Source organism: Phalacrocorax carbo, chromosome 2, assembly GCF_963921805.1.
Source record: "Phalacrocorax carbo chromosome 2, bPhaCar2.1, whole genome shotgun sequence".
Classification (NCBI taxonomy): Eukaryota; Metazoa; Chordata; class Aves; order Suliformes; family Phalacrocoracidae; genus Phalacrocorax; species Phalacrocorax carbo.
The window spans coordinates 144,759,208-144,776,081 of NC_087514.1; the positions used below are offsets into that span (position 1 = coordinate 144,759,208).

The 16,874-nt window shown below is 38.2% G+C and overlaps 1 protein-coding gene across 2 annotated transcripts in view; it reads right to left on the reverse strand.

Annotated features, from left to right (window-relative positions):
* MINDY3 (MINDY lysine 48 deubiquitinase 3) overlaps positions 1-16,874 on the reverse strand; it is a 55,840-nt gene that overhangs the window by 15,654 nt on the left and 23,312 nt on the right. For both annotated transcript variants that reach the window (XM_064444702.1, XM_064444701.1), the window contains 2 exons: positions 16,675-16,745; positions 15,425-15,505 (listed from right to left, as the gene is read on the reverse strand). In XM_064444702.1, coding sequence (XP_064300772.1) covers positions 15,425-15,505; positions 16,675-16,745 — 152 coding nt within the window. The remainder of the gene's footprint in view (positions 1-15,424; positions 15,506-16,674; positions 16,746-16,874) is intronic.

A 16,874-nucleotide genomic window follows, 5' to 3' on the forward strand; every position in this document is an offset into this window, starting at 1 on the left:
CAAGGGGAAACTGTACCAGCAACATACAGTGGATATTGTAAAAAGAAACGACGACCACTCATGGTGGGTGACTCTCTGTTGAAGGATACTGAGGCACCCATCTCCCAACCTGACGGAGTCACAAGAGATATGCTGCCTTCCAGGAGCCAAGGTTCAAGATGTGGCTGAGAGGGTGCCAGAACTCATCAAGAGAACGGACTACTACCCACTGCTACTATTTCAGGTAGGCATAAATGACACTGAGAGCCGTAACCTGAGTAAAATCAAGGAAGACTTTCGAGCCCTGGGGGAGCAAGTGAAAAACACTGGCGCCTAAGTTATCTTCTCTTCCATTTTGCCAGTTCAAGCGAAGGGAGCAACCAGAAACAGGCACATAACGTATATCAACTCCTGGCTATGTGGCTGGTGCCACCGTGAGGGGTTTGGCTTTTATGACAATGGGGTGTTCTTCAATGACTACAACATGCTAGGGAGGGATGGAATCCACCTGTCCAAGAGGGGTAAGGGAATCTTCTGCATTAGGCTGGATAACTTGGTGAGGCGGGCTTTAAACTGAAGGACTTGGGGGGTGGGATCCGTTGTGGAAATGCTCACACCAGCACATCCAATGGGGAAGTAAGTCAGGCCAAGCAGTGTGGTGACAAAGGTTCCTTAGCTGTGAAACAGAAATCACCTCAAGTGTATGCATACAAATGCACGCAGTCTAGGTAACAAACAGGATGAACTAAAGCTCCATGCCCACTCAGAAGGTTACAACATCATAGTAGTAAATGAAACATGGTGGGACAACTCAAATAACTGTGGGATCACAATGGACGGTTATAGGCTCTTTCCTAAAGACAGGCAGGGCAGAAGAGGTGGAGGAGTTGCACTCTACATTAAGCAAAACCTCAGATGTATCCAAGTCAACTATGGTGATTGTGACTGCTCTATCGAATGCCTCTGGGTTAAAGCCAAAGGGGTCATCTCCAAGCAGGACCACACAGTGGGCATCTGCTACCGACCTCCTAACCATGATGACGATAAAAATTAAGAGATACTTGGGGCACTAAAGCAAGCTTCTGGCCAACAGAGCCTGGTCTTGATGGGTGACTTCAACTACCCAGACACATGCTGGAAGAACAATACGGCAGCTCGCAGATCATCCACCCAGTCCCTGGAATGCAGAGAGGAATGCTTCCTCATACAAATGTTAGATGTGCCAACCAGGAAGGAGGCACTGCTGGACTTGCTATTCACAAACCAAGAAAACCTGCTGTGTAATATCTCAGTCAGTGATAGCCTTGGCTGCAGTGATCACAGTATTGTGGAGTTCGGGATCCTGCTGAGCATGCTGAAGGTCAGCTCTAAGACAAGGGTTCTGGATTTTAGAAGAGCAAGCTTCAGTTCACTCAGGGCTCAGCTGGGAGGGATTCCATGGGAAGCTTCCATGGAAGACAAAGGAGGTAGTGAGTGCTGGGAGTTCTTCAAGAACTCTCTACTGGAAGCACAAAACCAGTTTATCCCCTATACAGGAAAGGGAAGTAAGTGGAGCAAGTGGCCCCCATGGCTCAACCATGACCTCCTGGGTCTACTCAAATCCAAAAGGGAAGCATACCAGAGATGGAGAAGTGGAGGATTATCCGTCAAGAGCTACAAAGGCATTGCCAGAGTGCGCAGAGATGCAGTTAGAAAAGCAAAAGCCCAGCTCAAAACTGGCCATAGATGTCAAAACTAACAAGAAAGGTTTCTTCAGGTATGTCAAGCACAAGCAGAAAAAGAAGGAAAACATAGGTCCACTGTTAAACAGAATAGGAGAGTCAATCACCAGTGATGCTGAAAAGGCAGAGGTCCTCAACACTTTCCTTTTCCAACACTGTCGGGTCCCAGGCTTTGGGAACAAAATTGCCAGGTGACCCAAACACCGACCCACCATCAGTGAAGGAAGAGTTAGTACATGAATTACTACAGGAGCCTGATCCCTACAAATCAATGGGCCCTGATGCCATCCGCCTGAGGGTATTGAGAGAGCTGGCTGGCATTGTTGCAGGGCCACTCTCCATAATCTTCGAGAAGTCGTGGAGAACAGCGGATGTCCCAGAGGACTGCAGGAAGGCTCGAGGGAGGATCAGGGTAACTATAGGCCCATCAGCCTTACTTCAATCCCTGGGAAAGTTATGGAACAAATCCTCCCGGGGGCCACCACAAGTCAAATGCAGCACATGATTGGGAAAAGCCAACATGGCTTCACTAAGGGCAGATCGTGTTTGACAAATCTGGTGGCCTTCTACAACAAAGTGACTTGCCTGGTTGACATGGGGCAGGCGGTGGACATTGTCTACGTGGACTTCTCCAAGGCCTTTCATACAGTCCCCCACAGCCTCCTCCTGGAGAAATTAATGCGTTATGGCCTAGTGGTAGGTGGGGAACTGGCTGACAGGCCACACCCAAAGAGTGGTGATAAATAGCTCCTTTTCCAAGTGGCAACCTGTCACAAGTGGAGTCTCCCAGGGATCAATATTGGGCCCAATGTTATTCTGTATCTTTATAAGTGACCTCGGTAACAGGATCAAGTGTTGCCTGATGAAGTTTGCTGATGACACCAAGCTGAGTGGGGAAGCAGACACTCCAGAAGGGAGGGCAGCTCTGCAGGAAGATCTGGATAGGCTGGAAGAGTGGGCCAACAAGAACCTTATGAAGTTCAACAAGGAAAAGTGTAAGGTCATGCACCTGGAAAAACATAATCCAGGAGTGCAGCACAGGCTGGGATCCACCTGGCTGGAGAGCAGCTCTGTGGGAAGGGACCTGGGGGTCATGGCGGACAGGAAGCTCAACATGAGTGAACAGTGTGCTGCTGCAGCCAAGAAGGCCAACAGGATGCTGGGTTGCATCAAAAAGGGCATCACCAGCAGAGAGAAAGAAGTCATTATCCCACTCTACTCAGCACTTGTCAGGCCGCACCTGGAGTACTGTGTACAGTTCTGGTCCCCGCTATACAAAAAGGATGTGGACAGGTTGGAGGGGGTCCAGAGAAGGGCCACCAAGATGATCAAAGGACTGGGAAGCCTGCCATATGAGGATAGGCTCTGAGAAGTGGGTTTGTACAGCCTTGAGAAAAGGAGGCTCAAAGGGGATCTCATCACCATGTACCAGTACTTAAGGGGTAGCTACAAAGAAGACGGAGACTCCCTTTTTACACGGAGTCACATGGAGAGGACAAGGAGGAAATGGACACAAGTTGCTCTTGGGGAGATTCCAACTGGACACAAGAGGAAAATTTTTCACAGTGAGGACAGTCACCATTGGAATAATCTCCCCAGGGAAGTGGTTGACTTGGCCACATTGGACACCTTCAAGAGTCGTCTGGACAGGGTGCTGGGCCATCTTGTCTAGACTGTGCTCTTCGTAGAGAGGTTGGACTAGATGATCCCTGAGGTCCCTTCCAACCTGTGATTCTGTGATTCATTTGCATTGTCCTCCCTCCTCCTAAATTATCTTGTTAATGTAGTACTTTCCACAGTTTAACATGATGCAAAACAGTTTAAAAAATAAGTCTCCTTCAACTACTAACAAATTTATTTTTATAGTCCAATTGTAAATACTGTGTACTTCTGCTGGCATTTTAATTTTCCAGGTCCTTAGTTATTTCAGTGCATGTGTACACAGGAAGAACGTAGAGATTAGTCACTGAGTGCAGTACTCATTACCAAAAATTCTCCACGTCTTTCAACTGAACTTTTAAATGTGGTAAAGCCTCTCAATTATTACATATTCATTCTTTTTATTCATTAAATGTAATTTACTGATGCTCTAAGGAAGTTATTTCTGGAAGAAACTTAGAAAAGTTACCTGCCTTCGAGAGAAGACCAAAAAAACCTCCCTCTTATCTTCAAAATAATTCTAACCTTTCACTGAGAGTGTTATCCTATACATAGTTAAAAATGCAAGATTTTAATCCTGTACACACAAATCCCATGCACCCCCTAATTTAGCATGTCATTCATTTCCAGTATCCAGAAAACTTTAGAAGTTCAAGTAGTTCATATATTTGTATCTAGGGGGAAAAAAGTAACAACCTCTTTCAAGCAGCAAAGCTGAAAACGTGACAAACATCTAACAAAAATGTACTTCAGCTGCCCAAGCTGATATTTGAATATATGTGCCAAAATATATCCCCTACCCCGGCCTGATGAATTGTACTCTGATGTATCCCAAGCGTTGAAAGTTCCATATAAGGAAACCCCATCAATAGTTAATTATAATAATTATTTCCAATAATAAGTAGAATATGTCCCGAAAAATCATGTTTCACTCATTGGCTCTTATGACACACAAACAAGTCATCTTATATTACTTTGAAAAGTTATTCTCATCAGTTGTACCAGTTATTTTAAGATCCCATGTTTACCCACAGAGGCAAAAAATATTCTTCATAAGTTTTAATGAAAACATTCCCGAAGTTTTCATTCTACAAATCAAAAGCAGAACATAATGGTACAGCTACACTGACATCCTGGCTATGAATTTTTACAAAGATCCCGCCCTGAAAGACCTGTTGGCCTTGTAAACGAAATCTCTTCACATATGGACTGCTTTACAGTTCTACACTACCGCCATTGAGTGATACATGGAAGAATTATGTACTGCAATACTAACTTTCTTCTTAAAAACTTGCCTAAAGATAATATAGGAACACTCATACTTTATCAACAATTTAACTTGCTAGAATTAATCAGATCTGCAAGAATGAAGATCACTTAATCCAGTCTTGTATTACAGAGAAAAGCAGGTATTTTCAATGCTATAATCAGTGGCTTTCAAGCCAGCAACTTTTCCAAAATGGTTTCCTAAGAAAACAAGGTTGATGGGATATCCAAACCAATTCCCATCTCGCTGACTTCTGAATCCATTGCCCAATTTCAATTTTATTTGTCAGAGAGAAGGGAGTCTTACAACTGGTTGTTGAAACTGAAAGCCAGGCAGGGAGGAAATGTACAGATTTGTGTGCCCACCAAGGGAAGGCAGAGCCCTGCTGTGAATCACTGTTTGGCAGCAGGTAGACAACCATCCAAACAAGCCCAGACTTGTGACTGTGTGCTTGGCTGTTGCTGAGTGGACCATCACAGGAGAAAAATGGTGGGTTACTACAGCAGGTATTAAGAAAGTTAATATTGTTTGCATACTATTCAATGACTTTAAACCAGCAGAAAATGAAAGCGCACCAAATTTATCAAAGTCAAAGCTTTTGGGCTAAGACTTCAGAAGGTCTTTAAGGGAATAAAGGAGAAGTTCATGCCTCTCCCCTCCATCACTCACAAATACTAAATGAACTACAAATTGATTAGGGTGTAATAATACCTGCTCCACTATCAAGAGTGCTCAATTAAAAATGTCAGTTTTATTATTTTAGGGGAATTTGAAAAATATCCAAATACATATGGAAAGCAAAAGTGTAAAATAATTTTGAACACTAAAAAGCCAAGACAAACATCCAAATGAGAAAAGGACTTTTGAAGCAGAGTTGTATTTTTCAGGCCAAGATCTACTGTGAGCTAACCATTACCACATACACAACTTGGAAGCCATCAGACACCAGAAGGATTCTAAGTTGTGCTTTATAATATTAAGTAGCAATGACCCAACAGAAGGAAGAGGTCTGTAAATAAATTACGCAAAGACATACATATATACAATACCTAGTTTCAGAACATTACCAGCAGACTGCAATAGCTGCAAACATAGCATGTGCCAAATGCAGAATCAAGACAGCAACCCGGAAATGTTAATTCATCAAGTGAGGTGCATATGCTTTGTGACCAGCAGGAAAAAAAAAAACCACAACAAACAAAAAAACCCCGCAACATATGAGACCATGTTATATTAAAAAAGGTGGGTTTAAGAAAACTTCGGGTCAGTACTCGCTGGCTGTTTCCCAGTGCTCTGCTATCTGAGCAACAGTATAACAATACTTCACTATTTCATATAGCTGAAAACAGAACTAAAGTGATAACTGTGGCAGCATTGAGTAGGACTTGTACCTGGAAAGGCCAGGGCACCTGACCAGTTGAAGAAGCAAATGACAGAGGAAAAACCGTTAGCATTTTGTTTTACACTTGATTTGGAATTAGGATAACCATTTTTAATGCAACATGTTTCTGTAAATATAAATTTGATATTTAAAAACTCTAAAAATTTATTAATAATATTTTAATAATGAGCCAGGGTGTCTATTCCTCCAAATTTGAAAAACAGCTATCTACCCATCATGTGACGACTCAGGCAGAGTATCTTCACTATTGTACCAAATACAGCTGGAACCAACATTGGTTTCACACCTAAAAGTGATACAGAATCATACAATGATGTTCTCAGCCCTTGTTTCTATATGGTACATTGTCTTTCAGAATTTGCTTGATAAAGTGACTTATAAATTATATAATTGCATTTAGCAATGTCTTTGATGCATTTAATATTTACAAGCCACTCTGCATATACTACCAAAAAGAAAGAAACATCTAAATTGTGTTTCTTTAAAAATCAGCCTTTCATTCGATAGGCTAACATACATACAAACTAGATGTTGCTCATACCCTCCTTCCTGAAACAGGAGGCTATAAACCTTTCTAGAAGCTATAAATTTTTCTATATGCTACTAAGTACTCTTGTGGGGTAGGATCCAATCCAATACCTTCCAGTCCCCTAATTTCAGTTTACATATGAAAGGCATTCATTCTAATATGAGGAAAAGGAAAAAAACACTCCTCAGGACTGCTCTGCCTACAAATCAGCCACCCTTTCTATACTGCTTCGTGCGTTTTTCACAACAGGTGCTTTACACATTTGCCACTGCAATCTATTCCACTAAAAATATAGCTAACTCTCAGAAACAACGTATTGTTTACATTATAGTTAAAATATTGTTTAATGGAGATGACTACACATTAGTCCCTAACATGTTCCTATAGCCTACTGCTAATCTTTAAAAATCATACAAAAGTTTCTTAACGAACTGAAATGTAAACTCAGCAAACGGAAATTAAACCATACGCTTTAAAGGAAACTACAAAGTTGAAAAACTGAATAAATAGATGACTACTAGAATCACTTTTCTTCCTAACTGTATTTAAGACTTGAAATGATTAATGAATGTAATTTTTCTAAAAATGGTTAGTGTGATATTCATGGTCATTACTTAAGCATATTTTCTTTGTGAGTTTCCCAGTTTGGAAGTGCTCCTACATTATATTAAGTTGGGAGCTTAGCAGTTCATGGGAACTGCATTCAGTTTTCATTTGTGGATCTAAAAAAGGTTCTCTTCACTGCACTGGCTTTCTTTCCTTCCTTAGTTTCAAAGGGCATCTCATGCAACAAGTGGTAGTGTTTTATTTTGAATTTTTAGATCTAAATTTTGCTGGATCAAAAGTTCCTATTGGAATTACTAGAACTACTCCTCCTGTCCCATTTTACAAGTATTCATCTAGGCTTGGAAACAGCATGCAAGGAGTCAGTACAAAGTCATTCTCTCATCTAACTTGGTACAGAACAGCATAAAAACATGTAACATTTCAGGAGAAAGGATTCAGTGACACAAAAATTGGAACAACTCAAACACACACACGGAAAGTGATATCATCTAAGCAACCCCACTCTCAACTACTTCATACATAAAAACTGAACCTCCCCCTCTGAAAGAAAACAGATGGATGAGAGGTCTTTTCCAAAAGGAAGTAATTTGCTTATTTGCTTAGGGGCCTATACAATTACATTTCATGGTCTGTATCAGCCAACCATGAATAAAGTCCTTCAATGATCATTGTGAAAGCTGTATACAAAGGGATGATGTTAGAAATTTTAGAAAACTTCAGAGAACATATAGATATTACTAAATGGCTGAAATTAGTCAGTGAATTGGGGGTAAACATGGTGAATACAATTCTTTTAGGATGGTAAATCCCAAATAATTGATTAGATAAACATTAAGAGTCTTAACATCTCAGTTTAATGACCTCCACATTACAATTTCTATGTCTCAACTCTAAGAACAAATAATGCAAAACCATGACTGAGTTACCTCTTTATGATCTGAGCAGTAAGTTCTTGTAATTGCTACTCATTATTACAGGATGCACAGCACTTCTGACAGGAGCAATAAAAGCACTACAGGACCTTGACCTAATTCATAAATGTTCTCACTTCAGAGTTTTTGCCACAAATTGTCAAAATGTCTACCACTGCCCAAAGATTCATTTCTCCAGTGTTCAAAGGCATCAACTTTACCACCCAACTTCAGGAATTGGAATACCACTCAGAATGCTCTTTTAATACCTTTCACATGCAATTTCCTCAACATATATTGGTATATGATTGTATTCCAGTCTCAATGTGTCAATTATATGACCTTTGATTCCATGGTTATGGCTTTCTTTTCCTAGCTCCACATTTTTAGTTACTGTACTAGGCTAAAAAAAAAAGAAAATCTGTATAGCTGAATCTCCATTTCAAGGCCCCTTTATAATTTTATGGCAGGGACTCAGATCGCACTCCATCTTTCTAATAATACCTGAAAGACCCCAAAATCCTGAGTAACTAGAGTCCTACCTGACTCTGGAAGATGGAGTGATGATGCCATATCACCAACCCTAAAATCAGAAAATCCAAGTCAGGCCCACTAAAATCCTGAAAACTTTAGTACAGTCTCTTGGCTCTCTTTGATTTAGGATGTAATAATGTATGTCATAATTACAGTGTTTCCAGTCTACTATATTAGAATATGATTTGGCCTCTAACATTTATTACTGGATTTCTTATGGCACAATGATCTATGAGTCTTAATTTTCTAGCTCTGCAGATCAGCCCCACCTGCCTACCACAGACATGTACATCCCAGTCTTCACACTCAAACTTTCTGTTGTCCTCTGCATATCTCTGCTCTTCTTGGAGGTCCAGAGTTCTCCAAGAAACTTTGTAGGCCTGAAAGGACATCAGGAAGGTGGCAAAACCAGAATTATTTCTTTATCTCTTGGATTGGAAAGGGCATACTTGGCTTCTTCACAACCGTCTCTTCTTTCCCAAACCTTGCACAGGATATGAAAAAGAATGTGTCCTGTAGAAAGTTAGTATAGCCACTTTGAGCAGCTTTGGCTTCTCCACTATATAAAAATTCTTTTAGTACTGTTGAAGTACAGACCATAAAAAAACCAAGAGGAGACAGAGAGATTTGATCTTTCCTTGCAGCCATCACTGTTGGCTGCTCATTCCAGCAATGTTGGAAATGGGAAAATAAAAAGAGACAGAACTGTTTCTCCTGAGCAAAGCCAAAAATCGTATGATGGCCAGAGTTCCTCATGAAAGCTACCTCCACTTAAAGCCAAAACTACATTTCTAATGAAAAAATTCAGAAATACAGAGAATTCATAAGTGACAGTGCTACAGATTTGTTATCTTTAGAGAAAATAAAGCCACCATGACTTCGGGTAAATTGATGCAATGAACTTATTTCATTAAAAACAAATATGCCACCATACACTGTTGCATCACATAAAAGTTTATTTTACTATAATGAAAAGTTTAGACAAAATCTAGAAGTTACTTGGATAAATGTTGGTGTGAAAAATCCCTTACATGAATGTAAAGAACACAAGTCTCCCCATAGAAAACCTCCCAAACAATAAACAAAAACTGCTCAGACAGTCCCAAACAGAAGTCCCAGTTCATAGGGAGAAACATGCATCTGTAGTAGGAACAAATCCATGCAAAACTAAAATTTGAGCAGACCCACAAAGAGCAGAATAAGGTTTCACAGTTATGCTCTGTGATCTTGCAAAGCAAGAATAGGGTAGATACCTTACGGAAACATTTTATTTTGAGGTGCTCTCTGCCAAGTATGAGACCATTATTCTCAAGAGATTTGGCCTTTCTGCTAGGAAATTTATTTGGACAAAGCAGCCCCTATGAACTACTGCATTATTCAGAACAGTTTAAATTCATTTAGAAATAGCATTTACACTATGAAGCTTAAACCAGCCAGTAGAGTAACTTCAAGTCTCTTTGGGGGCCCGCAGATTCCACAGGAAACACCCTGCTCCGACATTCATTTTAAAAAGGGGTCTTTTCCTGCAGAAAGGAGCTTTTAAATTGACAGCTAATAGAAATATTTGAAAATTCACTGCTAATTTAGCCAGGTCAGAGGTATTGTCAAGACAGAGCAGAATTTGTCTTCCTGCTCTTCAATCAGCACACAGAAAATTTAAACCCTACTTAACCCAGAAGTTATTTCTGCAGTTGTCTCACATATCTATATTTTTTCTAGTAGATATCCAGACTGTCTCAACCAGAACCAATTCCACTTACTCATGGAAACTGAAGACACTGAAACCACATGCTCTCTAACCATTTCCTGAAATGGAACTCTTCAAAACCTGATTTTGATTTTTTCTCTGATAAAGACAGACCTTTTCAAAATCTGATTATCTGCACTCACTGGTCATGGGAACAAGAAACAAAAGGAAGGGCACAGATACTTTTCACTACCTTCCCAAAGTAGAAGAGTTCCTAAATTAAAGGTTAAATATAAATTATTTGGATATACATAGGTTACTTTTGCAGAGACCAGAGTTGTTAACACATACTAGTAATGGTTGAATTTTTACACATGCATCTTATTTTCTTTCATGGCCACTGACATTTTCTGTTGGCATTCTGAGATTAAATGCTGTACCCAGTAACACTCCCCCTTAGCCCAATTCTGGTAAACACCACTGACCCAAATTCAGGATCTCCTATAGCAGTGTCACTGTTTGCTCAGGTGTCCCTCTGTTGAACTTTGATCAAAAAGATTGTTTAGGAAGACAAGTGAATGTTCTTTCTTCTGAGAGACAATACTATCAAGGAAGCTGAAGAAAGGTCCTGAGAATATGTAGAAGAGGTTACAGTGATCAAAGTTTAAAAAGTAATCTGAAACCAGAAGAACAGTCCCAAGACAGCAAAACAGGCACACTTTCCTTGAAAAGCAGTAATTTGTTACTTATTCAGATGTCTCAGCCAGGAATTTCCTCTGCTTATCTGATTCTTCAAGTCTAGAAATGCTACAATGCTGTAACTGGAAATGGATAGCCTATTCTGTTGTGGCCTGTGTGCTCCAAGACCTGGGAACAGACTAAGGGAATTTTTTTTAAAAACTTACACAGCTCCAATGTGTCCCCATGGACAGTTTCAATCATCTGAAGTCACCAAATGGACACTCATTCCATGCTGCCTTTTCACTTTCAAAGAGTCCGAATTCAAACTTTCAAACTATGTGAGTTTGCATGTCAGCAGACAGTATTTAGAAAGCAGCTGTTAACCTGGTGCTGTTCTTCCTATTGTTTAGACTGAAACATTTTCTTGTTATTCCTCATGTAACATTTCAACCGGTTGGTATTCTTTTATACAGTGTCTGACCAAACTGACATTCCTAGAAGTTCTGAATAGCCTCAGCTTGTCAGAACTTCCTATGTTACAAGTATCATAAAAATAACCATGAACTGACCATGCAGCATTTGCTCCAGAACATCACAGCCTTATCCCTCCATTAAGTAATTTAGAGCTGCCCCACTTCTCACTCTGTCTTTTCCATACAATTAAAAAACCCCAAAAAGACACAGTAACTTTAAAGTTGATTTTTGGAGGACATTTACAATACTTTCAATTTGCATTAGCCCAGTCTGACAGAGCATGCAGGGATACTTAGTGTGTCAGATGAAAGCTTCCGTGTTTATTTTTGTTGGCCTGAGGCCATTTGAAAGTCTTCTTATTCACTGGAAGGGAGGGAAGGCAGGGAGAGGCATAAATGATGGCTGTTTGGATTTAGTTGCCCATGAAGAACCTACATATTCACTTTTTCAGGGAAAATCTACCTTGTTGCAAATGCAGAGTCCATGACAACTAGGAGTAACAGCCACTTTTATTTTTTCAGTAAATGTTAAATTTCTGGCCACATACAGACACAGTTGTAATTGAAAGGAAGAAAATATGCTGGTACTAATTACGGTTCCCTTCTAACACTTGCCCTTCCTCCCAACTATTCACATTAGATTTTTCAGCCCTATTATGATACACAGAAGTATCAAGTTCTGAAGAACCAACTGTTTAGGTAATACAAATGTTTGTATATCCTTTCCAACTTCATTACATAGTCATCTGCAGAACAAGCTGTAGTATTTTTGCTCAGTATGGTCTACCTCAGAAATTAAAATATGGAAGGTGTGTGGTAAGCTTCATTACAGATTTTCCAGATTCTATTTTCTTCCATCTAGAAAGAACACTTCCACTGAAGTCAGTGACAGTGGATCAAAACATTATGATGACTATTCTCATATTTCCATGTTTTGTATAGGAGATTATCCACTACATTTCAACTTTTCTGTCTGCATGGTTGCCTCCAAAATATCTAACTGTAAATAATTATTTACAGTTAGATTAATTAGATTAATAATTATTTACAGTCCCAGGAAGAAAAACTACTGTTATTTAATTATCTTCAATAAAATGGGCTTAAAACAAAATTGCTGTTTTATGGAAGAAATTATTTCTTAAGTCATTTCCTTCTACCTCAAATTTCTTGTGGTAAAATGAGGCTAATAATATTTCTGTACATATCAAATGAGTTTGGCAATCAAGATGTGGAGAGGAAGACCATGAAGATAGAATAAAGTCTCTATTATTTTAGAAATGGGGGAAACCACTAACCCACTAGTAGACTTTCGTTAAAACTAGGACTTGACTCAGCTGTCACCGTTTAAGGCATGCAGCAGCAGTTACAAGAGAACCTAAGCCCAATTACACACTTTAGTTCATTTGTTATTATCACTTTAAACTGTGTGATATTCAGACCAAAGATGCTGTGCTGAATTTTGGTCATTCATTCACATCCAGTGAAAATGTGGACAGTTTGAGAGCGGCAGCTATGGACAGATTTATTTTAGAAAGCGTGACCGAAAAACATTTCTCTGAAAGTCACAGCTACAGTAGAATGGTCCACATTTAGAGTAATGCAAATATATTCTGGCAGACAGCAACAGATGTCTATAGTATTTAATTCAAAATTTTCTAAGATAGAAGAGCAAGGTGAATGATCTTTCATTCCACAGTTAAGAGGACAATGTTTATTGCTGTACTCCGCATCAAATGTAAAAATCTGAGTGAAGCACCTGAATACTGAAGAACAGCAGCCAACTTCGTTTGAGTATGGTGGTATGCAAAATTTGTGTAAACCCTTTTTCTTTTTGAACCTCCATGCTCAAGAAAAGTCCCTGAGATAGCAATGAAGATTCTGTCCCATTCCATAACTTCCCCATACTGCTTGTCCATAGTGACAGTATCCTAGGAAGACTGCTTTTTTCCTAGGTTGCTAGGCCGAATTACTCAGCTAATGACAAAAGTGACTACTTTTCTGCTTAATAATTGCCTAATGCTCCTCTATTTAAACATAAGGGTTTAGGCTCCTGTAAATCATACGCAGCTTGAAATACTTAAAGCTAATATTTTTTTAAAAACCTTCATCTGCACTGCTTTTGGCTCCACAGTCCATTTTCCTCTTTCCATTCTGAAGATTTCTTTCCAATGTAATCAAACTCACCATCGAGCTAGAAGTTACACCCTCAGTATCAAGCACCATCTAGACAACTACACACACTAACAACTTGCTGACTAATCATTGGTAATGAATTCAAGTTGTTTCTTCTTGGTTTTGGCATGTAGCTTCAACTGATAAAATAATGGATTGCCGACACAATTCCTATTTCCACTGTAGCTGACCCCTCTGCTCCACCTGAAATGCTCACCAATCTTATTTTATAAAGGGTGAGGTCAAACATGCAAAGCACATATTCAGGGACACTTGGAAGTTTTACACACCTTCAGCTCCTGCTTCTTTTCATCAAAAAAATTCCTAGGAAATTATTTTCCTGCTTTTTAGTTCTTAAGATATTAATCACAAGCTGAAGCTTTCCACAGCTTAAGTGGAGTTCAGAGAAGAAAGAGCAACCGAACTGTATTGGAGGCAATACATGTTGATGCCCAGTTACTTTAAACCCAGCAAACACACCTCAACATCCTAAAAGAAAAGGCATTAGAAATGGATTTCTACCTGGAAATGGTCACTGTAAACACAAAACATTAGAGGGTGTAGTAACATTCTGGACAAACACACCTGACTTGTAGAACAGATTGATTATGCTCATTTGCATCAGAGTGCTATCTATACAACAAGGTACTGACTTTGATGGTATAATTCAGAAAAACTGTGGATAAATTTCAAAACTGAAATAACAAAATCTTTACTAGGCAAGACTGTTCTAGGAGAGAGTAAGGAAGAAAAACATTCAAAGGAGGATAAGGATTTTTCTAATACCATGGAGTAGGGAAGAAATAGCATTTATTAGACAAAAGGAATTCAGGGAAGTTCTAGTATATCATTTGCATCAGAATCTACAAAAAATTCAATGAGCAACATAGGCTAATTTAAAGGATTTTTAAATTTAAGTTTAAAGGTGAAGAAATACTGCTACACATAAACTTCCAGTGTATTGTGGGCAATTGTTCATTTGTTTTTATAATAAAAATAATTTCGGTTTTGTGTCCTTTTTTTAAAGATTAGGCCAAAATTTTCCTTAGGGAAATTCAACAGCTCAAGAAATTATGGCTTTAACTTTGTCATATGTTCTAGTACTTATTTGCAAGATTTACACCTAAAATATTAATTCATTTGTAAGATACTAAGTACAGGGAAGTTCATTCCTAATAAGCATTAATAAATATACTAGTAAGTACCATTAAAAATATTTATTGAAGCTTTAAATTGGAAACAAGTGTTCTATAAAAATTTAAAAAAAGTAAGGAAAACAACTTACAATCTTTAGCTAAAGAAATTGGAATTGTCTCCTCAGAAAAATCTGGCCTAAGATTTTAAACTGAGAACTCATCTCAAAAGCACTTTATATGTTTCACAGGTTACAGTACATATCTGATAGAATAAATAAGGAATTATCATAACTGTCCTGATATCTAATTCTCATCTAGAACAAAAAACTATGGTTATAGATTAAAAATTGTGAAGTACTGTCAGAGAGATTAAACTAATAACAGGCACCTACACATAACTGTGTCGTTTCTATATCTCTCTTGTACTACAGAAATTTAAGACAGTACTTATCCCAATTACGGTATTCTAAAGCTTACCACTCCCCCAGCCCAATAAATTAAGCTAGAACCGAAAGACTTTGCTAAAATTTATAAGATATCATTAAGCCATTTGAACAACTCTGCATTCAAGGGAAAGCTTAATTAAAAGGTTTGGTGACTACATTTTCACATTAAAGCTACAGGAAACTCATATTGTAGCAAGATCTCAATTTTGAATTTATGTGGTTTATCTGCCCGAGGTCACCAAAAATCACATCTAACATACCTTGGCGAAAAAGACTGTGAGGTGTGTTTCACTGCCAAGTATCCAAATGGGAAATTTTGGAGATTTTAAATAGGAGCCAACCTAAAAAGGTACAACAAAATCAGAAACACAAAGCAAACCCAGATCACTAGCTAGTGATCAAGTTAATGACAATTCAGTTAGTGAAGTCCCAACTGCTCTGAAAACTAATATAAAATGTTCAATAAAATGACAAAACAGTGCAAAATACTTAAGATTCTAGTTTTGATCACCGATTCCTGTTTGACTTGGAAAACAACATAGCTCATGATAATTAACTGAAATAAGGTAAGAAATAAGTGAGAAAGTGGTATCAACAATATCCCTTATTTCAAACTTGGAGACATGCACATATGCTTAACAGTACTATAATCGGATGCTAAATGAGGTAGAACTCCACTTATTATCTGGTTTTGGATTAATCAATTCAGAATTGACATTTATTTAATAAATGTAAGGGACAATTAATTACAGTCAATATACCAACGTTCTGCAAACCTCAATCCTCTTTAACTCTAGGTTAAGATAAAGAAATCCAATAGAGATTGAAAAGGAAGCAAAGAACAACCAAAAAGCCTTTTGAAATTAAGGGTATTAACACTGTTTCAAAAGTAGTATTTGTAAAGCACAAAATTTCTCAAGTAAAAACCTTAAATCAACAAATTCTGTGTCACAACAGGAAGAAACAACATGGATTAGGTTCCACTTCAGTTACTTTCAGCTGTTCACAGATAAATACATAAAGTAACCTTTAGGTCTTGAATATATTATATTCAGAATATATTTACTTAATAGTAGTTTTACCATTTTTACTTACGGCTATTTATTTTAAATGGAAGACAGTGATGGCATAAAAAGAGAACAACAGAACTGCAACATTCAAAATAGCAAGCCACTTTGGGACTTCAGAGTTTTATAACCATCTACATCACTTGCATTACGCATTATTTTAGTAAAAACATAAGCTTCTAACTAGCTGTATCAAATTGGTGCAATGAAGTTCTAATTTAAACAGCATCAAACAACATTTACTCAATAAGATGCATTTGACAATTTTATTATATATCTGTTTTAATGTAGTATCATTCTCAATTTTAATCTGAAGTTGAACAGACTTCAAAAGTTCTTTAGTATCTCCAATCATACACAGCAAAGCTTTTAGTAATACTGTCAAAGCAGCTCACAACACCTCAATGAAAGAAGAATATTAAACGATGCAGAAAACAGCTTACCTTACAATATCTCAGAGATTCCATCAATGTCAAAAAGCCTACTGTTGCCTGTTTATGTATACCAAGAAGTTCTGTTCAAAACAAAACACAAAATTTATTCAAGAAAAATCAGGAAAGCCTCTTTTAAGCCTTTTTTCTTACTTTCAAAATAGGTCAATTAACAACAATTTTTGAAGTCATGCAGTTTTAGCAACAATGGC